General features: G+C 42.2%; 1 protein-coding gene and 2 long non-coding RNA genes across 3 annotated transcripts in view; 1 reads left to right on the plus strand and 2 right to left on the minus strand.

The window, feature by feature from the left end:
- Positions 1–250, minus strand: part of glra2 (glycine receptor, alpha 2) — a 51,125-nt gene extending 50,875 nt beyond the window's left edge. Inside the window, exon 1 of the mRNA XM_088352193.1 lies at positions 41–250. Coding sequence (XP_088208319.1) covers positions 41–120 — 80 coding nt within the window. The 5' untranslated portion in view covers positions 121–250. The remainder of the gene's footprint in view (positions 1–40) is intronic.
- Positions 251–937: 687 nt separating this feature from the next.
- On the plus strand, positions 938–2,116 carry LOC148353162 (uncharacterized). Its single transcript, XR_015852631.1, has 2 exons — positions 938–1,322; positions 1,737–2,116. It is a non-coding gene; the product is annotated as an uncharacterized LOC148353162 (long non-coding RNA).
- An 83-nt stretch (positions 2,117–2,199) lies between these two features.
- Positions 2,200–3,672, minus strand: LOC148353163 (uncharacterized). Its single transcript, XR_015852632.1, has 2 exons — positions 3,429–3,672; positions 2,200–2,664 (listed from the first exon to the last, which is right to left on the minus strand). It is a non-coding gene; the product is annotated as an uncharacterized LOC148353163 (long non-coding RNA).
- Between the last annotated feature and the right edge of the window lie 14,264 nt (positions 3,673–17,936).

Here is a 17,936-nt window from a genome sequence, read left to right on the forward strand (position 1 = left end):
GGTCTGTGAAACCCGTAAGTAATTTGTAAGAGCAAAATACCTGAAGTTGAAGAGTAAAGCTCCCCAAAACATCACCAAGGAGCGACGCATTCCGGGAGCTGTCTTTATCACTTCTTCCATCTGTCAGTGCTCACCCAAAAAGCGTTCTCCTCCCGCATGTCCAAACTCCCCAACATTCTTTAGTAGCGATTAACTCTTAAAAAAAGATGTCTCGAAGAAACAGGAACAACGTTGGAGGAGCACTGACAGTGGAGAACTGGATGAGGAACGCCTTTCTCTCCTTTGGAGTTTTTTTTCGCTCCCTTTTACGCGCACGCGCACAAGTGGCAAACGTGTGTTGGGTGCCAAACCAAGACGCACGGGTGCGTTTGTGTATTCTGCCAAATTATACAACCGGCGGTGTTTGGTGTTTTTATTTTGGAGTACTGTCAATTTTGGACTACGGAATGCACTTGATTAAAAGCAAATTTAAGAACAAATCCTGATTACATTTAAGTCACATGACATTTGGAGTGTTAACATGAGGGTCGATTGCTGGCTGGCTGTATATAGAATGTGTATGTAAATAATTTCATCTTTGTGTGAATATGTTTCCAAATTTTTTGAGCTTTTAATGGTTTGACTTAAAACCCAACACAGAGAAAGTTGCACTATTATTGTTTTTAGCTTGTTAAACGAACCTGTCACACACGTAAACACTTCTTTATCATAAAATACAAAATTTGATCCTCAAAAAACTGCTACCAGATGATGAATGTGCTGTATCCAAGTCAGATCAAGAGGATCCTTCTGCCCACTGGTGACCATAGAAACCAGTACTGTTTATTTAATATGGGGGAGCACTATTGTGTATATGTCCATACCAATGTCATTAATATTGACTGCTGCAGTAGTTAATTGAGATTGACAGCTGCAGACACAGTCTACAAATGTCTTAGGCCCAATCCCATTTCTCTCACTCGGCCCCGAGAACCCTCCAGTGAGGTCCCTCGATAGAGGAGTGCCCTCATCGAGTGGAGTGCAAAGTGGAAAAGGTTTGGACAAGACTTGCAAGGTTCCACCCCTGTCCAGGAGATGGCGGTAATATTAATTGGCTGTAGACCTTAGTGACGTATAGGCCTACGTCACATGTAAACAACTCGAGTCTCAACGTAGTGTGTCAGTTGGAGAGTTCGTGCAACGTTAAAAATGCCCGCTACAGCTGTGTTATTACCGATTGCGTGAAAGCTCATCATCTTTTCCGTGTCTCCAATCAACGGAGGAGAAATGTGCTATACTGAAGACAGCTTTGGCGCTATGTAGTGCTGATTCATCTTTACAAGGTACGTACACTCATTAAAAAAAATGACCCGTTCGGTCAAATACAGTAAGAGTTAACATACAATGCACGTTCACATAATACCCTATGTTTGTGTAGACATAAATGGCAATCTACTTATTAGTATCTTAATGCCATTTTATGACATATAGTAGGGGTTTTGAATGTGTGACATGACGAAAAGTAAACAAACACAAGAACAGTCCACCTGACCCTTAAGCTGACATAATATCGTCACCAAACTTCCCTGTACGACCCAAAAACCTTAGTTCATAAGGAATTTAATTCAAAAGAGTTGTCATTGGATATAAAAAAGGTCATTTCAACATTTTTTCATGATGCTTACATCACAGTTAAAGCGGTCTTTTTCTTTTCTATGCCCACTTTTATGTCTAAATTGTTATCTATTGTGTTCCAGAGTGGCTGTCCCATAAGCGTGGACAGGTTGGACAGGAATGTTCCCATCCTGTGCTTATGGTTGGATGTGGAGTCAGAACTCATTCAGGACTTAAGGTTGAGCAAGAAGGTTAGGTTATGTGGGCCCTGCATGAGCTGCTAAAGAGGGAACAGGGCCGTGGCTGGAGGTCCTGATCTACGTGTACTGGCTGGCCCACGCTCTGTCCTACCGTGTGGTGTCACGGGTCTTCAGGGTTCCCAGGTCCACCGTACAAAGAATTGTCCACAGTTAATATGGAATAAATTGCCCAAAAGCCATATTTAGGCTCTTTAAGTCAGACCCACATTTGCATTATGTGCTTTTCTGCATTACTATTCAATAAACATCTTCATTTTGAGTAACACCTTGGTGGTTTATTTCATAATGATGTGAGATACTGTGTGTGAACTATGTGACTGTTGGAAAGAAAACAACTACAAATCACTCCAGCTTAAATAATAGTTTACTTTCAGAAAAACAAACTCACATTGGGCCAAAATACATAATAGTAAATAATGTGTCACAAATTTTAACAAAAATATACCAATACTTCCATGAAGCTGGAAAACACAAACTGGAACTTCATTGAGTTCTTAATAAAAAAAACAATATTATCCTTTTATAAAACAAAGGGAAACATTGCAGAGATGTCACTGTTCTGGAAATTTGTCCACGAGCTTCCCAAAAAGGACGGGAACCGCTCAGTTTTGGCCACAGTTTCTTCGAGCCTTTTCCTCACTCCGGCAGACTCCGCTTTCAAAAAGTCAAGGAGTGTATCGTGCTTCCTTTTTTTTCTGGGTGATTTGGGGTTTGGCGCCGGATTAGAAGGTGCCAACGACGTGCCCGGTGGTGTGGATGGCGTGGTAGCTGTGATGGTGACCAGCTCTTCCACGGGACGTTCTACAGTGGCCTTTAGGTTGGGTGGAAAAAACAAGAATTACTTAATGCTGATGTATTGTACAAAAACAACTGAGTATAGGATGCTCAGCAAGTTGATGTGAGACAGGAAATTATAGGATGTGTTCTGGATAATTATTTGATAGTGAATAGATACACAAAATTGACATGTTATTCTTATGGCTGTATGAGCCTTCTATTGGCCAGCATCACATATGCTTTAGAATTGTCTCCACATTTGGACAACATTTTGAGAAGGTAATTAGTTTACTTAATATGTGTTTACAGAGAAGGCAGTGGACTATGTGATAGTAGTTTGTTTCAACTGTATTTCCACGTGAAATTCGGAGACATTACTCATAATGCATGATGAAAACTAATGCATTCTGATCTCACATGAAAGAATCATATTGTAAATAAAACACGACACCCGAAATTGTGTGCAGTAAACAAGCGCTTATGTTCAGAACGGTATTCTGACTATGCTCCTTTAGCGACTGGCCATGTACAGTAGATGTAAAAGGACGACTCGTTTAAGATAAAAACAGGGATGGGCTGAACCGTGATTTTCTGCCCAGTTATCCTACTTTAAAGTTTGTAGCGTGAAGATTTTTTTTTGCCAGCTCCCTTGGTAGATTAGTGCACTTCGTAAAGTAGCGATTTTGCAATGTTCGTGTTTTAACGCGAAAATACGATTTTCTATTGCATTTACGTCTAACTAAGATATCTCAATACATTTTGTTGCAAATACATGCGTGGTTGTGGAAAACTACTTACATTTGTGCGGTTCCTTTCCGGGCATGTTTGTTGATATTGAGAATTCGCAAAGCCTTCTGGGTAGTCACTTCGCCGCCAAGTGAGGTCGAGAGCCCCCTCGGTCTTGAAGTGGCTACGACATGGTTTGAGGGCACTTCTGCCTCGGTCTTGAGAGTATCGGGACACACCCCATTTTCACGTGAACGCGCAAACCGAGTGACTAGGGCACATAGCGAGTGAAAGTGCGAAGAATGGGACTCAGCCTTAATCTTGGCACAATGTGTTGTTTTCCTTAGACATTTCCCCACGGATTCTGCCAAGACCGTGATCTTACTCCAAATGGACAATGGCAATCTCGTTTATTCATTCATGCCCGTTTCTTACTGAATGATGAGGCAAGGGAGTCATAGTTACTCGTGCTCTTTACCTGTACTTCATTTAATTTATTTCACTTTGACATTCAGAGCACCCGGCAGAAATCGTGCTACTTTTTTAAAAGTATACGGTTTGATTTTCTGATCCGGACCCGTTCTAAGACACGTGCTCGGCTTTAACTGGCAGGAACTGCTGGGAATGGTCAGCTGAATAGTGAGATCTGCAGGAATGGCCTGGCACACATCCAAAGTTGACGCTGACACAGTTGCAAACATCCAGCTTATGAAAAAGTAAAGAACAAATTAGATGGAGCTGAAGCTGCACCGTATTCAAAGACGCAGTTTTTAAAATGTAGAACAAAAGCTGCGGCTTTTAGACCGTAATTTACCGTATCACTTTCGGACGTTTGACTTTTTATGTAATTAGCTCTTTCTTGGATTTTGCAAAAGTGTGTCTATGTGTCTATGTGTGACTGGGTGGGTAGCACCTGTATCGCCTCTTCCCAACTGTCCACGTATGTCGCGGCCTATTAAACAAAGGCTGCGCCAGTCATTGAAAGGCTGGATGGAGACTAGGTGCCCCGGTTACCGTGGAAACAGACTAGCAGGCATATGATTGGAGACTCGGCAAAGGTTGGCCTCTCTGAGCGAGATGAGATGAGAAGAGATGAGATGTGAGTGACAGACAGGGAGGAGGAGACCCTACGCGAAGCTGCATGAGCCAAAGCGGCTCTTGTTGCCATCCCGAGATCGACACTTCCCATTGAGATCAATTACAATCCGAAACATCTCCTGTCAGAGTGGCTGCAAGAAAAGCTCTGTGAAGGAAAACATTTGGTGTCTCCTTTCATAGTTCTCGTACATTTTGAGAACACTGGGTTTCTTTGAACCAAGCTAAGGTTAATCATTTTTGACCCAACAGATCAGGTCCAAGATCGGATTTGGGTCAGCTGGAAAATTGATACAAGTTGAAGGACAGTAAGAATCCAGTTAGAATTTGGTTGGTGAAAAATATGTAGCTAAGAAAAACTTAAAAAAGGAGAGAAGACATCACTGGGTTTTGAAGTTGCAAGAAGAACAGGAGAAGACTGCACAAAACCCTCAAAAATCCCAAACTCTCTTTTTTTTATTAAATCTTCTAGCTTATAAAAATAAGAATCGCCCTAAAAGGTTTGGTATTCAAAGAATAGAATCGTTGTTGGCCAATACAGACAATGATGTAAACAGTGCATATAAGTCACAATAAAAACAACAGTGAGGAATGCTAAAATACAATAACGAACGAATTGGCATACTAAGCCATCTTTTTGTTAACACCAGAGGCGTGTTCAGGAGAGTGAGTGATTGCTATCGCGAGCTATCGCTAGCTTCTGAACGGCCAGTGATTATTGAGCGCTCGCGTGCCCGAGTAATCACGGGAGAAAGACCGCTTACTTTGATTTCCAACATGGCGTCGACAGTGCAGAAGATGGAGGATCTCACCCTGACGAGTGCTGTTGGCGATGTAATATATCGTCTTACATTGCCTGGTAATGTTTGTGAACAATGCAAGACAGGTATGACCCTTCCACTGCGTTTAGGATAACCTTAACTGTGTCAATATGCGAACTGTCGCTCATATCAGCCAACTCGCTCAAAGCAAGCTGTAGAACGAAATCCATTGTACTGTCGTCGGCCATTTTGGATCAGTAAGGCAATCACAGTGAGCGATTACAAAACGTTCAGCAGTGCGCGGCAAGCGATTATCAAGAGACTACATGTCTGATCACTCTCCTGAACACGCCTCTGAAGCCATCAGCATGAACTTATCAGTTGGTTAAAGGGGCCCTTGGTATTTTTTGACCTCTATATGTCACTGTGTTGTGTAGTACAACCGAAAACGTTTGTTAAAAAGCACAAGGGAAATCCTGGCCACAGACTGTGCCATTTTTGCCCAGGCTTTTGGAAAGTTTTTATCTTTTCGCTACTTGTAGCAGCAAAATGGTGGGCAATTATGTCAGGTGAACTTCACGTTATGTAAAAGAAGTGCAAATTTCTTGACCTATCAGTATTTTCATAAATGCATGTTAATGTATTTAATTATTTTTTTGCCCATTTTTAACAGATATTTCCTATGTGTAACAAATACAGTTTTTTATGTCTGTAAGGCGCTAAATAATACACACTTTTTCTTTAACACCTGTATGTTTCTTGTTGGAAAATGTCGTTGATAAAGCTGAGATGATCTGTTACAACCCAAGCGTTCTTAACCGACATAGTAACCCATTTTTGGCAGCCAAATTAATCAAAATGGATGGTTTGAGGTATGAATGACAGGGAAAATATCAACTGTGTTAATAATCTCACTCAATTTGGGGTTGACTTTAATTTTAAAGTTTTAAGACTGAGATTTTCTTTTGTCACAGTACCAGAGACAATTGTTTTTGTATGTGCATTTTACATGATATAACAACAATAAACTCTATTATTTTCTTGTCTATTCATTGTAAGTGACACATTTATAGAAATGCACAACAAATTGAAATTAATCTCCGGTACCGAAACTAAAGATAGTCTGATAATGAGATCAAACACAATACCCTTTCATATGTCACTTATCTCACTGGTGTTGCAGTGGTAGGAGTTCAGCAATGTATATGGTAAATGGTCAGCATATATTTAGTGCTTTTCAAGTTGCTGAAGCTGTCATGATTACCGATGTGATGCACCTGTGCCCGCTCCTTTGGTGCTAACTGCCTCGGACGCTGATTGGCTCCCTGTCACTATTTAAATCCACGTCTATCTGTCACCTGTTGTCAGTCCGTCTGTGAACCTCAGTTTCCTCTAGGCAAGCTTTTTTCGACCCTGACTCACACCTGTTTTTGCTCCCTTCTGTTCCCCGGCTTTGACCGTTTTTTTTATCCTGACCATGTCTACTCTCCTCTACTGGCTTTTGACTGGTTTCTGATCCCGACCACGTTTTTTGCTCTCCTGTCCCGGCTACTGACCCATTTTTTTTCTTTCCAGACACCGACATCGCTCGCCATGGGAGTCCCACTTTCGCGTTCAAAGCGACCTGCTTTCCGCGACCAGCGATCACCGGATAGTGGGAGCAACCCTTTCCTTTCTTCCAATAAAACCAAGAGAAACGTAACGCAAGTGGGTCCTGTCTCCATTCTGGTCCTGATAGAAGCCTTTCCAAAGCGCTTTACAATGTGCTTCACACTTATCCATTCACGCATACACACACACTCACACCGGCAGCGGCGTCTACCATGCAAGGCAACCACCTGCATATCGGGGGAATTAGGGGCTCAAGGACACTTTGACATTTGATCAAGAGGAGCCGGGAATCGGACCTGCGACCTCTTGGTGCCAGGACGAGTGTCTACCTCCTGAGTTACTGTCGCCCCTTACCACTCTACCCCAGGCTTGGATCCCTATATAATCGAAACTGAGTTCTGTAGAAAAAATAGTGCGTTATACACAAATAAATCTGGTACTGTATATGACAAAAGTGACTCACTTGCGCACGTGCCGCGGAAACGCCAAAAAAAAACTACGAAAAAAATGCTGCAGCCGTTCGGGGCGCATCTAGCCGTGACCCGCTTGGGGCGATATCGGCGCGTTGCCCGGTAACCGACCAGCTTCCTGATCATGGCGGCCTTTGGAAGCCCGCAGAGACGCCACCTCTTTTATTGCTGAGGTCACCGGTGTCACATTGCATCGCACGGTGGCGGATATGCCGCATGCTTATATGTTTTATTTGTGTGTCGGCTCATATATTTTGGGGTGTCGGGAGCCTGAAGCGTGTTAAATTATTTGAACAGCGACTCTGGGAATATTGCTTTGGCATGTGTAGTACCGTGAAAAAGTAATACATGGAAATTACTGTATTGATCACTATTCGTCTGTATATATATATATATATATATATATATATATATATATATATATATATATATATATATATATATATATATATATATATATATATATGTCATGATTTCCAATTTAAGGCACCTGTGACTGCCCAATTGGCGCCAACACCCCCTAACGTGGTCCATTAACCATAGCTTGGACCTCGTCAATGAAATAGTTGCACTAATTCACAATTCAAACTCCCGAATTTACTTCAGTTTTGTAATGGCACCAAAGCACAGGCTGAAATGAACTAGGTTTTACAATAATCCAGTGGTCGGCACCCTTTTCTCTACCACGTACCGGTTTAATGTCTGACATTGCAATTAAATAAACCCAAATTCATTGTTTAATCTTTTGTTAATATATATATATATATATATATATATATATATATATATATATATATATATATATATATATATATATATGTCATGATTTCCAATTTAAGGCACCTGTGACTGCCCAATTGGCGCCAACACCCCTGAGAGCTGATTGACTCTTTTTAAACCCCCGGCTTTCAAGAGAACGCCGTCGGATCGTTGCAAATCGATGCTCCCAGCTAGGCAAGCTCACACTTTGAGACATTTTTCCTGCCCTGTTTTCCTCTGCCTGATACCCGTTGCCGACCTGTTTCTGGACCCAATTCTACCCTGTTCTGCCATCCCGACATCCGACCTGTTTTGACCCGCTACCTGCCTGACACCTGTTGCCAACATTGTTTCCGAACTCGATACCGCCCTTGCTCTACCGCCCCGGCTAACGACTAGTATTCCTGCAAATCTACGATCATCCTCGCTCGACACGGAAGTGCCACTTCCGCGTTTCCAGCCACCTGCTACCCTTGTCCGTCAACCATTGGATCGTGGAAGCAAACCCTACTCTACCTCTTTATTAATAAATCTGAGTAAACGAGCGCTATTGGGTCAAGTCAAGTCAAGTCATTTTTATTTGTATAGCCCTAAATCGAGGAAGAGTCTCAAAGGGCTTCACAGATTATTACACTATATTACACAAACTATTTTTTCAGCCGACGAGAAGAGTAGGTTATTCATATGCTATGGAGTAGAAGTGAGTTTTAAGTTTAGATTTAAACATTTCCACTGAGGTTGCAGATCGGATCTCAGGGAGAAGAGCGTTCCACAGCACCGGCGCCCGGATGGAGAACGCTCTCGAACCAGCAGAACACTTCTTTGCTCTTGGGATCACCAGAAGACCGGCACTCTCAGATCGTAGGCTTCGGACCGGGACGTAGGGGCAAATCAGATCTGAAAGATAAGAGGGAGCAAGTCCATGTATGATTTTGTACAATACTAAGGGAACCTTGAAATCACATCTATGGCTAACTGGGAGCCAATGCAGGTTAGCCAAAATCGGTGTTATGTGATCGTACTTTTTTGTCCTGTGTCTAAAATTGTCTCAGTCGGATGCGGAGATTATAATTCATGCATTTGTTACCTCCCATCTCGATTACTGTAATGCACTACTCTCTGGTCTCCCAAAGTCCCAAAGTCCAAACTCAAGAGCCTTCAGCTGGTACAAAATGCTGCAGCGAGGCTTTTAACTAAGACAAGAAAGTTTGATCACATTACCCCGATTTTAGCTAACCTGCATTGGCTCCCTGTTAGCCTAAGATGTGCTTTTAAGGTTCTGTTGATATTATACAAAATAATGCATGGACTTGCTCCCTTATATCTTTCAGATTTATTTTCCCCCTATGTTCCGGTCCGGAGCATTCGCTCTGAAAATCCTGGTCTACTGTCATGTCCTGCACGGTTGTCATGGCGCCCAGCTGGCCCCGCCCCTGAGATGTATTGAACTGATTGCTTGTGGAGTACTTAAACGCTCCTTTTGGGACTGCCCGTTGCCAGACCATTGCTTTACCTTGTTGAAGACCTATTCATGCCTGTTTGATCTGAGTAATATCTAGTTTGTAATTTTGATTGCCTTTAAACCTGTTTTGTTTTGTCTTTGGTCCGTTTGTGTGTTGGACAACTTTTATTTCCTAATTAAAGTGACAGATCGTCCACGCATATGAGTTCCGACTTCCTTCTTCCTGCTTTCCTGACAGGTTCGAGAGCATTTTCCATTCGGGCCCCAGTGCTGTGGAATGCTCTTCCCCCTGAGATTCGATCTGCAACCTCACTGGAACTGTTTAAATCTAGGCTTAAAACACACTTCTATTCTATAGCATATGAATAACCTATATTTTTTGTTGACAATATCTGTGTAGTATTTGTTATTGCAACATCTATTGCAGCTTGGTCATCCTGGAAGGGGGATTACCTCATGTGCAGTCCCTTCTCAAGGTTTCTTCATTTTTCTCATGTTGAGGTTTTTGAGTTTTTCCTTGCCCTCGTGTAGGTTTTAGGGGATGGTGTAATAATAGTCTATGGTTTGTAATAATCTGTGGTCTGTGCAGCCCTTTCAGACTTTTTGTGATTAAGGGGATCACAAATAAACATGACTTGACTTGACTTGACTTGCTGCACGTCACCAGAATGCGCACTTCAGTGCTGAACCGTTTATTTTGGCGCTGCACTCGGACCAAAGTGAACCCGTATCGGCGCTGAAGTACGTACGGCCGAAGCAAAGATTCATGTTTACTTTGGGGGAAAATTAAAGCTTCAGGTTTATTTCAGTCTCGCTTATCAAATCAAGTTAACCTGTCAGGTTTGGACGGGTTCGGGTTTACATACCCGCGACTCGGGTCGATAAGGCTTAATTCTTGACTGATTTTACCTTAAGTGTAGTCTAAAAATGGTAAAAGTAAAAAAAGGTCTCTTTCAAATACAGTCCAACTAAAATGCCAACTAAAACCCCCCAAATGATGATGAAAAAAGTACTTGAGGAAGGCAGTGAATACCATGACAACATGTAGTGTGCTCCAAACATTTGTGGTTGTGTTACAATAGAGGACATTTTTGCATGAAAACCAAAATGATATGCGTAATTTCAAGGAAAGATGCGTAGTATTTAACCACTAGATGTCACTTTATTGTGACGTGTAACGGAACATTAGTGCTAACAATCACAAGGAGCAATAAAAACTAGGGACCAAACTGCACAATTTTTATTCTCATTTCTTTGCCCAGCCTTTCACAAGGTTTTTGTTTGTTTGGGGGTACCAGTCGCAGCAAGAAGGCCGACAATCTTGTCAGCTCTGGCTAGGTGAGCCTCATCTTATGTAAAATAAATACAAATGCATGTTCTTATGAGAGTTAATGTAGTTTTCCTTGTTATATATACATCATTTAGACACTTGTAGAAATTAATAGCAGCGCCTTGTTAATTCTTCAATATGGATGGAGAAGAATTGGACATGCAACAGTCCTTTTCAGTCTTTATGTTGAGCTGGTGGAACAGGAAGTGACGTGGAAAGTAATATTATTTTGCAACATATTTCAACTCAAAGCTCAATAAACACAAAATATTTCTGTAAACCACTTCTCAAAGAACTAACATCTGTTTTTAGAACTGTGTTATAGCTTAAACACACTTATTCATTAAAGAAAAACAATTGCCTTATAGGCAACACACTCCCACCCGGTCCCCTTGGCCATTACGCCTAAACCTTGTATGCGTATAACACAACATTCCTAATTAAAAATCAAATTATAACAATAAACTGACTAGCCTTCAGGCGGTTTACGAACCTTTCAAATGGAATTCAACCTCACTTTACGCCAAATTTTCAATATCGCGACACATACTTGTGTCAGGACCAGAACAGAAACAGGACCCAATTGTGTAGCGTTTACCACAGGCTTTATTGAAGGAAAGAGGAAGGGCTGCACCCACGATCCGTTGCTCACTGGACGCGGGAAGCAAGTCTCTCTCGTACTCGGATTGGGATCCGAACATGGAAGTGGATCTTCCGTAGCGAGCATTAGCGGTGTCAGGGACGGAAAAACTGGTCGGTAGCCGGGACTGTGAGAGCAAGGTGCGGTCGGGGTCGGAAACGAGTCGTAAGCCAGAACGAGAGAGTAGACATAGTCGGGGACAAAAGGAGGTCGTAAGCTGGGACGGGAGAGCAGACGTGGTCAGGATCAAAACAGGTTGTAGCCGGAGACAGACGGGAGCAGAAACGGGACAAGTGGGAGTCAGGGTCGAAAAAGGCTTGCCTAGTATGCACTGAGGTTTGCAGACGGACCGACAACAGGGGACTGAAAGGATTGGGTTCAAATAGTGACAGGGAGCCAATCAGAACCCGCGGCGGTTGGCGGCAAATGAGCGTGGACAGGTGATTTACATCAGTAATCATGAAAACTTGGCTTTAATGGGAAATAAAGCAAACTTGCATTGTATAATGTGTCTTAATTTATCCAACTGATCATTGGCAAAAATAACCGTCACGTCTTTTTTTCTTTCCGCTTCGTCTCCTGGCGGCAAAAGCTCCATAATGACGCTCGAGCCGAGCTTCTGGTGTCATTTTAACAGCACCAGCGGCCATTAGTTTAATAAGGGGGATACTTTGGGCCAGGTGGGTCACACAATTAACGGAGGGGAAAGTCAAATCAGCGCATCATTAAGAAGAGAAATAATATCTCTCTGTCTGGAAAAGGGGGCCAAGATTGTCATTTATCCACACAGTTGTTAAAATTACAGCCTCTTAACAAGCCAAGCAATTTTAAAATCGCCCACGCGTACATGCTAAATTAGTGTTATTATTCTGTGGAGGATTAAAGATGTATTGTATTTCTAGGAGGGATGTTCCACTCAATTAAGGATTTTGAAATGGTGCCTCAAAATAATTTCCATCCTGAAGAAATGTCACCTAAAGGGACACTGTGTAATTGATAACTTTATCCTGTTTTTAATAATGGACAACTGCAAAAGAGATTGCATTCATTATTCAGATTATTAATATGCACTTTTGTTTGTTTTTTTTTACTATTATGAACTGTTTGGATTAGGGGTCACCAACCTTTTCGAAGATGAGTGCTACTTTTGGCACAGAAAACAGTTTGATATGCATTTCTAAAATGACAACAAATCCTGTTATCACTATCACTTATTGTTATGTTATTACAGGGTATTAATTGTTAGAAGTTGAGGTAAATTAGATTCATTAAACCATTAAGACATTATGCCAGTTAGAAATCAAATTTCGTGGAAAGTCTCAATGATCCTCCTGTCATAACCAGAACAGGATCAGGACCCAATCGCGTGACGTTCTCACAGAAGCCTTTTATTTTATGGGAAATGGGGAATCATGCATGTTAGGCAGCCGATCTGACGTGGACAGGAAGCCAGAGACCGACGAGACCGATTCCAATTGCCCGAGTTGATATCCGACAGATGGGGTCGATACCGGACAGGAAGGGACAGACGGGATAGATAGCGAATCAGGATATCCAGTAGAATTACATAATTGTATCATTAAGGCGTCACAGTACTTGTTACAGAGAAATGTAATTGTGTTCTAGGAATGCGTTCACTCTTATTAAGGCAATATTTTCCCATTTTACTCCAAAAAGTAGTTGAAAAATACAGTGACGTACAAAATTACAACAAATTTAGTGACCAAAATTGTTTACCGGTAGCTTTCTATCTCGTGAGCCACAGCAACTTATGATAACTAGAATAGTCTTCATTGTCATTAATACCAACTTAGTTAATATTGTGGGGCAGCACGGCGGCTCGGTGGTTAGAGTGTGTGCGGCACAGTTCTGAGGTCATGGGTTCAAATCCAGCTACCAACCTTCCTGTTCGAAGTTTGCATGTTCTCCCCGTGCTTGCGTGGGTTTCCTCCGGGCACTCCGGTTTCCTCCCACATTCAAAAAACATGCATGTCAGGTTAATTGGCGGGTCCAAATTTTTCCCGGGTGTGAATGAGCGAGTGAATTGTCTGTCCCTGTGTGCCCTGCGACTGGCTGTCCCCTCACCACTGCCCTAAGATGGCTGGGATGGGCTCCAGCCCCCCCCGCGACCCTACTGAGGATAAGCGGTGCAGATAATGGATGGATGGATAGTTAATATTGTTAATTATGAGATATGACATGACACTTCATGATAAACATGGAATAAAGGCTCACAAGAGAAAAATAGAGAATAACAAGAGAACAAAGAGAAAAAAAAGAGAATGTTAGGATGAATATGCCAAATGATTTACAATGTAATGCTTGGAGAATACATACAATGATGATTTATAAAATATGTTGATCAAAACACCTTTATACTGTCAACTTGTGCTTCATTATAACCTGAAAGTGTCAGGACCTGAATGGAAACAGGACCCACTTCCATGACGTTTACTAATAGTTTTATTGAAGGAAAGAGGAAGGGCTGCGCCCACAATCCGGTGTTTGCTGAAGGCAGGAAGAAAATCGTTCTCGTACTCGGATTGTGATCCGAACACGGCGGTGTCAGGGACGGAAAACCGGTCGATTGCCAGGACCGGAGAGCAAAACGTGGTCGGGATTAAAAAAACGGGTCGTAAGTCGGGACGGGAGAGCAGACGTGGTCGGGATCAAAACGGGTCGTAAGTCGGGACGGGAGAGCAGACATGGTCAGGATCAAAACAGGTCGTGGCCGGAGACTGACGGGAGCTAAAACGGGACATGTGGGAGTCAGGGGTCCAAAAAGGCTTACCTTGAAAAACAGAGGTTCGCAGACGGACTGACAACAGGGGAGTAACAGGACACGCTTCAAATACTGACAGGGAGCCAATCAGAACCCGCGGCAGTTGGCACCAAATGAGCGGGCACAGCTGAGTCACATCAGTAATCATGACGGAAAGGTTAAAAAAAATCTTACAGGATTATATAGATCTTTATATTTCATACGGGCAATGTGTCTTGAAATTTAGTTAAATGAAATCGTGTGCCTTGACTCAAAAACTTTGAGAGACACTGATATCTCTTTCATTGTTTAGGCATAGCTTAACAATTCTTGCCACGTTTAAAACTACAGAGGAATGACTGCAGCTAGGCGACGAAGATTGTTGTATTTCACAGTGTGAAATAAAAAGTGTGAATTTCTAAATTCCTGCGAATTTAATTCAAGGGGGGTGGAAAACGAGCAGATTTTTTTACCACTCATTTCACATTTATTGCTCTGTATTTCATGCAAAATATAGACAAGTCAAATGTAGTACAGGTGATGTTCTTTTGCTCTTTCAGCTTTGATTTTTAAGTCAGGGGAGGCAGGTGAGGCTGTGCCTCATCTGTTAGCATAGAAATATGCAATCAAAATCTAAAAACACAAATTTTCAACAATTACGTCCAAGTAGTCTATGTGTTCACTTTCAACCCAAAGTTGGATCCTTTTATTACCAAAATTGTTTGCAGGTGAAGTTTTTTGAACAATGACCTGCAGTCAAGAGAGGCAAATGAGGCTGTGCTTCACCTGTCATATAAATACAAAACATAAGCTATATTAAATAGTTACATTTATTCAGAGTTAAAGTCCTTTTTCATTTAACTTCACGATTTTGGTTCTTTTCTTTTTAACTCAAGAGTTATCGTTGGTGTTCAGCATGATTCAACAAGCACCATTTTTGTGTCCTACGCGGTCTTTTGAGAGGCGCTTACAGGAAGTATGCAAAGCCGCCATTTTCGCAGGGCTTATTCTCCGATTCCCTTTCGCCCTTTACATATGTATGGGGAAGTTAATCTCCTGCGCACAGAGGCATGTGTTGAATCTGAATGGGCGACAATGTGACAATATGTTTCGATATCCGGTGAGTGTTGTTTTCAGGCGTGGTTTTTACCCCCCATCAAAAGAAGATGAAGAAGAAAAAATATGTTGTGCCTGCATAAACAAAGCTTCACAAAAGTGATTAGCGCGCAACCTGTCAGAGGGTGAAGCCTACGTGAAGAGGGCGGCATGTCACACGAGCGTGAAGTATCCTTTTGTGTACAAGGCAGACTATTCTGGTCCTATGGTGAGCTGCGTTTAAAGTGGGTTACCACCCACACACCGCAGATGAGTAATCTGAAATCTTGTGTATGTTCGGACGCACTGTTAAATTTGGTTTTGCCACAAGTCCCGCTTGGGATATTTTCGACATGTAGAAGCTAAGAAGGATGAAAAGGAGATTTAATGCTCACATGTGTGAACTAAGATATTCTAACTAGTAACCAATTTGAAGGGAGAGTTTGCATTATTTAGTACTTCGTGGTAGTGAAAAACAAAACAAAAAAGATAATTTATTAAATAAAACCAATGTTGACCCAAATTATAGGCCAGGGGTCTGCAACCTTTGACACGCGTGCCAGCAGTGGAACGCGACGGGTTTACCAGTGGCACGCGAGCGCACGGCAAAATAATAATGATTATATTTTAAAAATGCACATTTTTACCTGAAATTTAGATATTTTCAGTTGCGCGCCGTGTTTACGGTCGTGCCCCTCTTCTTCGTGTGTGAGTGCGTGTCCGCGCCGCGCCTCGCCAACCCCAAGCCAACAAAACACGTGCGCGATGGATGAACGAATCATGACGGCTCCTCCAGCGAAAACATCTCGTTCTTTCCAGCCAGCATGGACAGACGAAGGAGGCTCTGTGCAAAAAATGACGTGCTGTTTTGTGCATTATGGCTCGAGAGCGTTGTACCTCGCACAGCAAGAGTTAAATGTCATTACGAGACAAAACATGAACATGAATTCAAGGATGAGTCCGACAAGGCGGAGACATTAAAACGTGCAGTGTCCAGGTACGGCGAACAAACACAGACCCTGAAGTCCTTTGTCACTGCTAAAAACGCCATTGCTCACTGCATAGCAAAGCACAGAAAACCATTTACTGATGGCGAATATCTTTAAGAAGCGTGTGTGTGTGTGCGTGTGTGTGTGTGTGAGTGCGCGCAGGTGCCTTGTGCTTTGCTGCTGTTATTTCAAGTTTCTATATTCTCTGCAACAAGATATCATTGATGAATGGTATGGTAGCTGTCCATAGCACTTGTTTTTTGATTGTAGTTTATTGTTAATGAAGAAGGGTTGATTCTGGTTAATTCTTGTGGCAAAAAGTAGAAGTCATGGATGGCTACAGGCCTTTCTACTTGTTATTCACATTCATTTTTTTAGTTGATTGATGAACAAGAAAAGTGGAAGATAAATTTGTCAGTTATACCAGTGTTTTTCAACCAGTGTGCTGGGGCACACTAGTGTGCCGTAAGACCTTGTCTAGTGTGCCGCTGGAATTTGCCCAATTTTATCTTTCCAAAAAATCCGGCCATTATTCAGTATTTTTGCAATCTTCAGACGAGGAACTGTCATCCATATCAATAGGTGGCAGTAGATTTTTATATACTTTTTATGTACTAATTATCTGCTCTTGAGGTAGCATAGTACATTTAATAACTTAATTTGTTTAAAACATCTTTCTTTTTCATTTTAAGTATTATTTTTTCTTTTTATGTACTAATTATCTGTTTTTTGAGGTAGTACAGTGAATTATTTGACATAACTTCATTTTCAAACATTTTCGACTTTTTTTATAAATAAAAGTGTAACTTGGTTCGAAAATGGTTGAAAAACAATGAGTTTACAGTTAAAATGTATATCCATGTTGTATATTTGGACTAGTGTAAAATTACAGCTCAGTTGGATATAAAAAAAAATGTTGTGCGAGTCATTAATCTTGGTGTGGCACTTGGTGTGGATTTACAAGGAAATTTCAAAGTGGCACTCCTCACCGAAAAGGTTGCTGACCCCTCATCTCATCTCATCTCATCATCCGTACCGCTTAACCTCATTAGGGTCGCGGGGGTGCTGGAGCCCATCCCAGCCATCTCCGGGCAGTGGGCAGGGGACACCCTGAACTGGTTGCCAGCCAATCGCAGGGCACACAGGGACAGACAACTCATTCGCTCATTCACACCTAGGGACAATTTGGACCGGCCAATTCACCTGAAATGCATGTTTTTGGAACGTGGGAGGAAACCGTAGTGCCCGGAGGAAACCCACGCAAGCACGGGGAGAACATACAAACTCCGCACAGGATGTCTGGAGCTGGATTTGAACCCACAACAGGTTCCCATGACATGAACTGTGCCACACAAGCGCTAACCACCGCGCCGCCGTGCTGCCCTTGCTGACCCCTGTTATAGGATAATACACGCAAACTATCATCCACACTCCAGCTCCAGACATCCTGTGCGGAGTTTGTATGTTCTCCCCGTGCTTGCGTGGGTTTCCTCCGGGCACTACGGTTTCCTCCCACGTTCCAAAAACATGCATTTCAGGTGAATTGGCCGGTCCAAATTGTCCCTAGGTGTGAATGAGCGAATGAGTTGTCTGTCCCTGTGTGCCCT

This window comes from Urocampus carinirostris, chromosome 14 (assembly GCF_059441175.1).
Source record: "Urocampus carinirostris isolate Australia breed hairy pipefish chromosome 14, RoL_Ucar_1.0, whole genome shotgun sequence".
NCBI classification, from domain to species: domain Eukaryota; kingdom Metazoa; phylum Chordata; class Actinopteri; order Syngnathiformes; family Syngnathidae; genus Urocampus; species Urocampus carinirostris.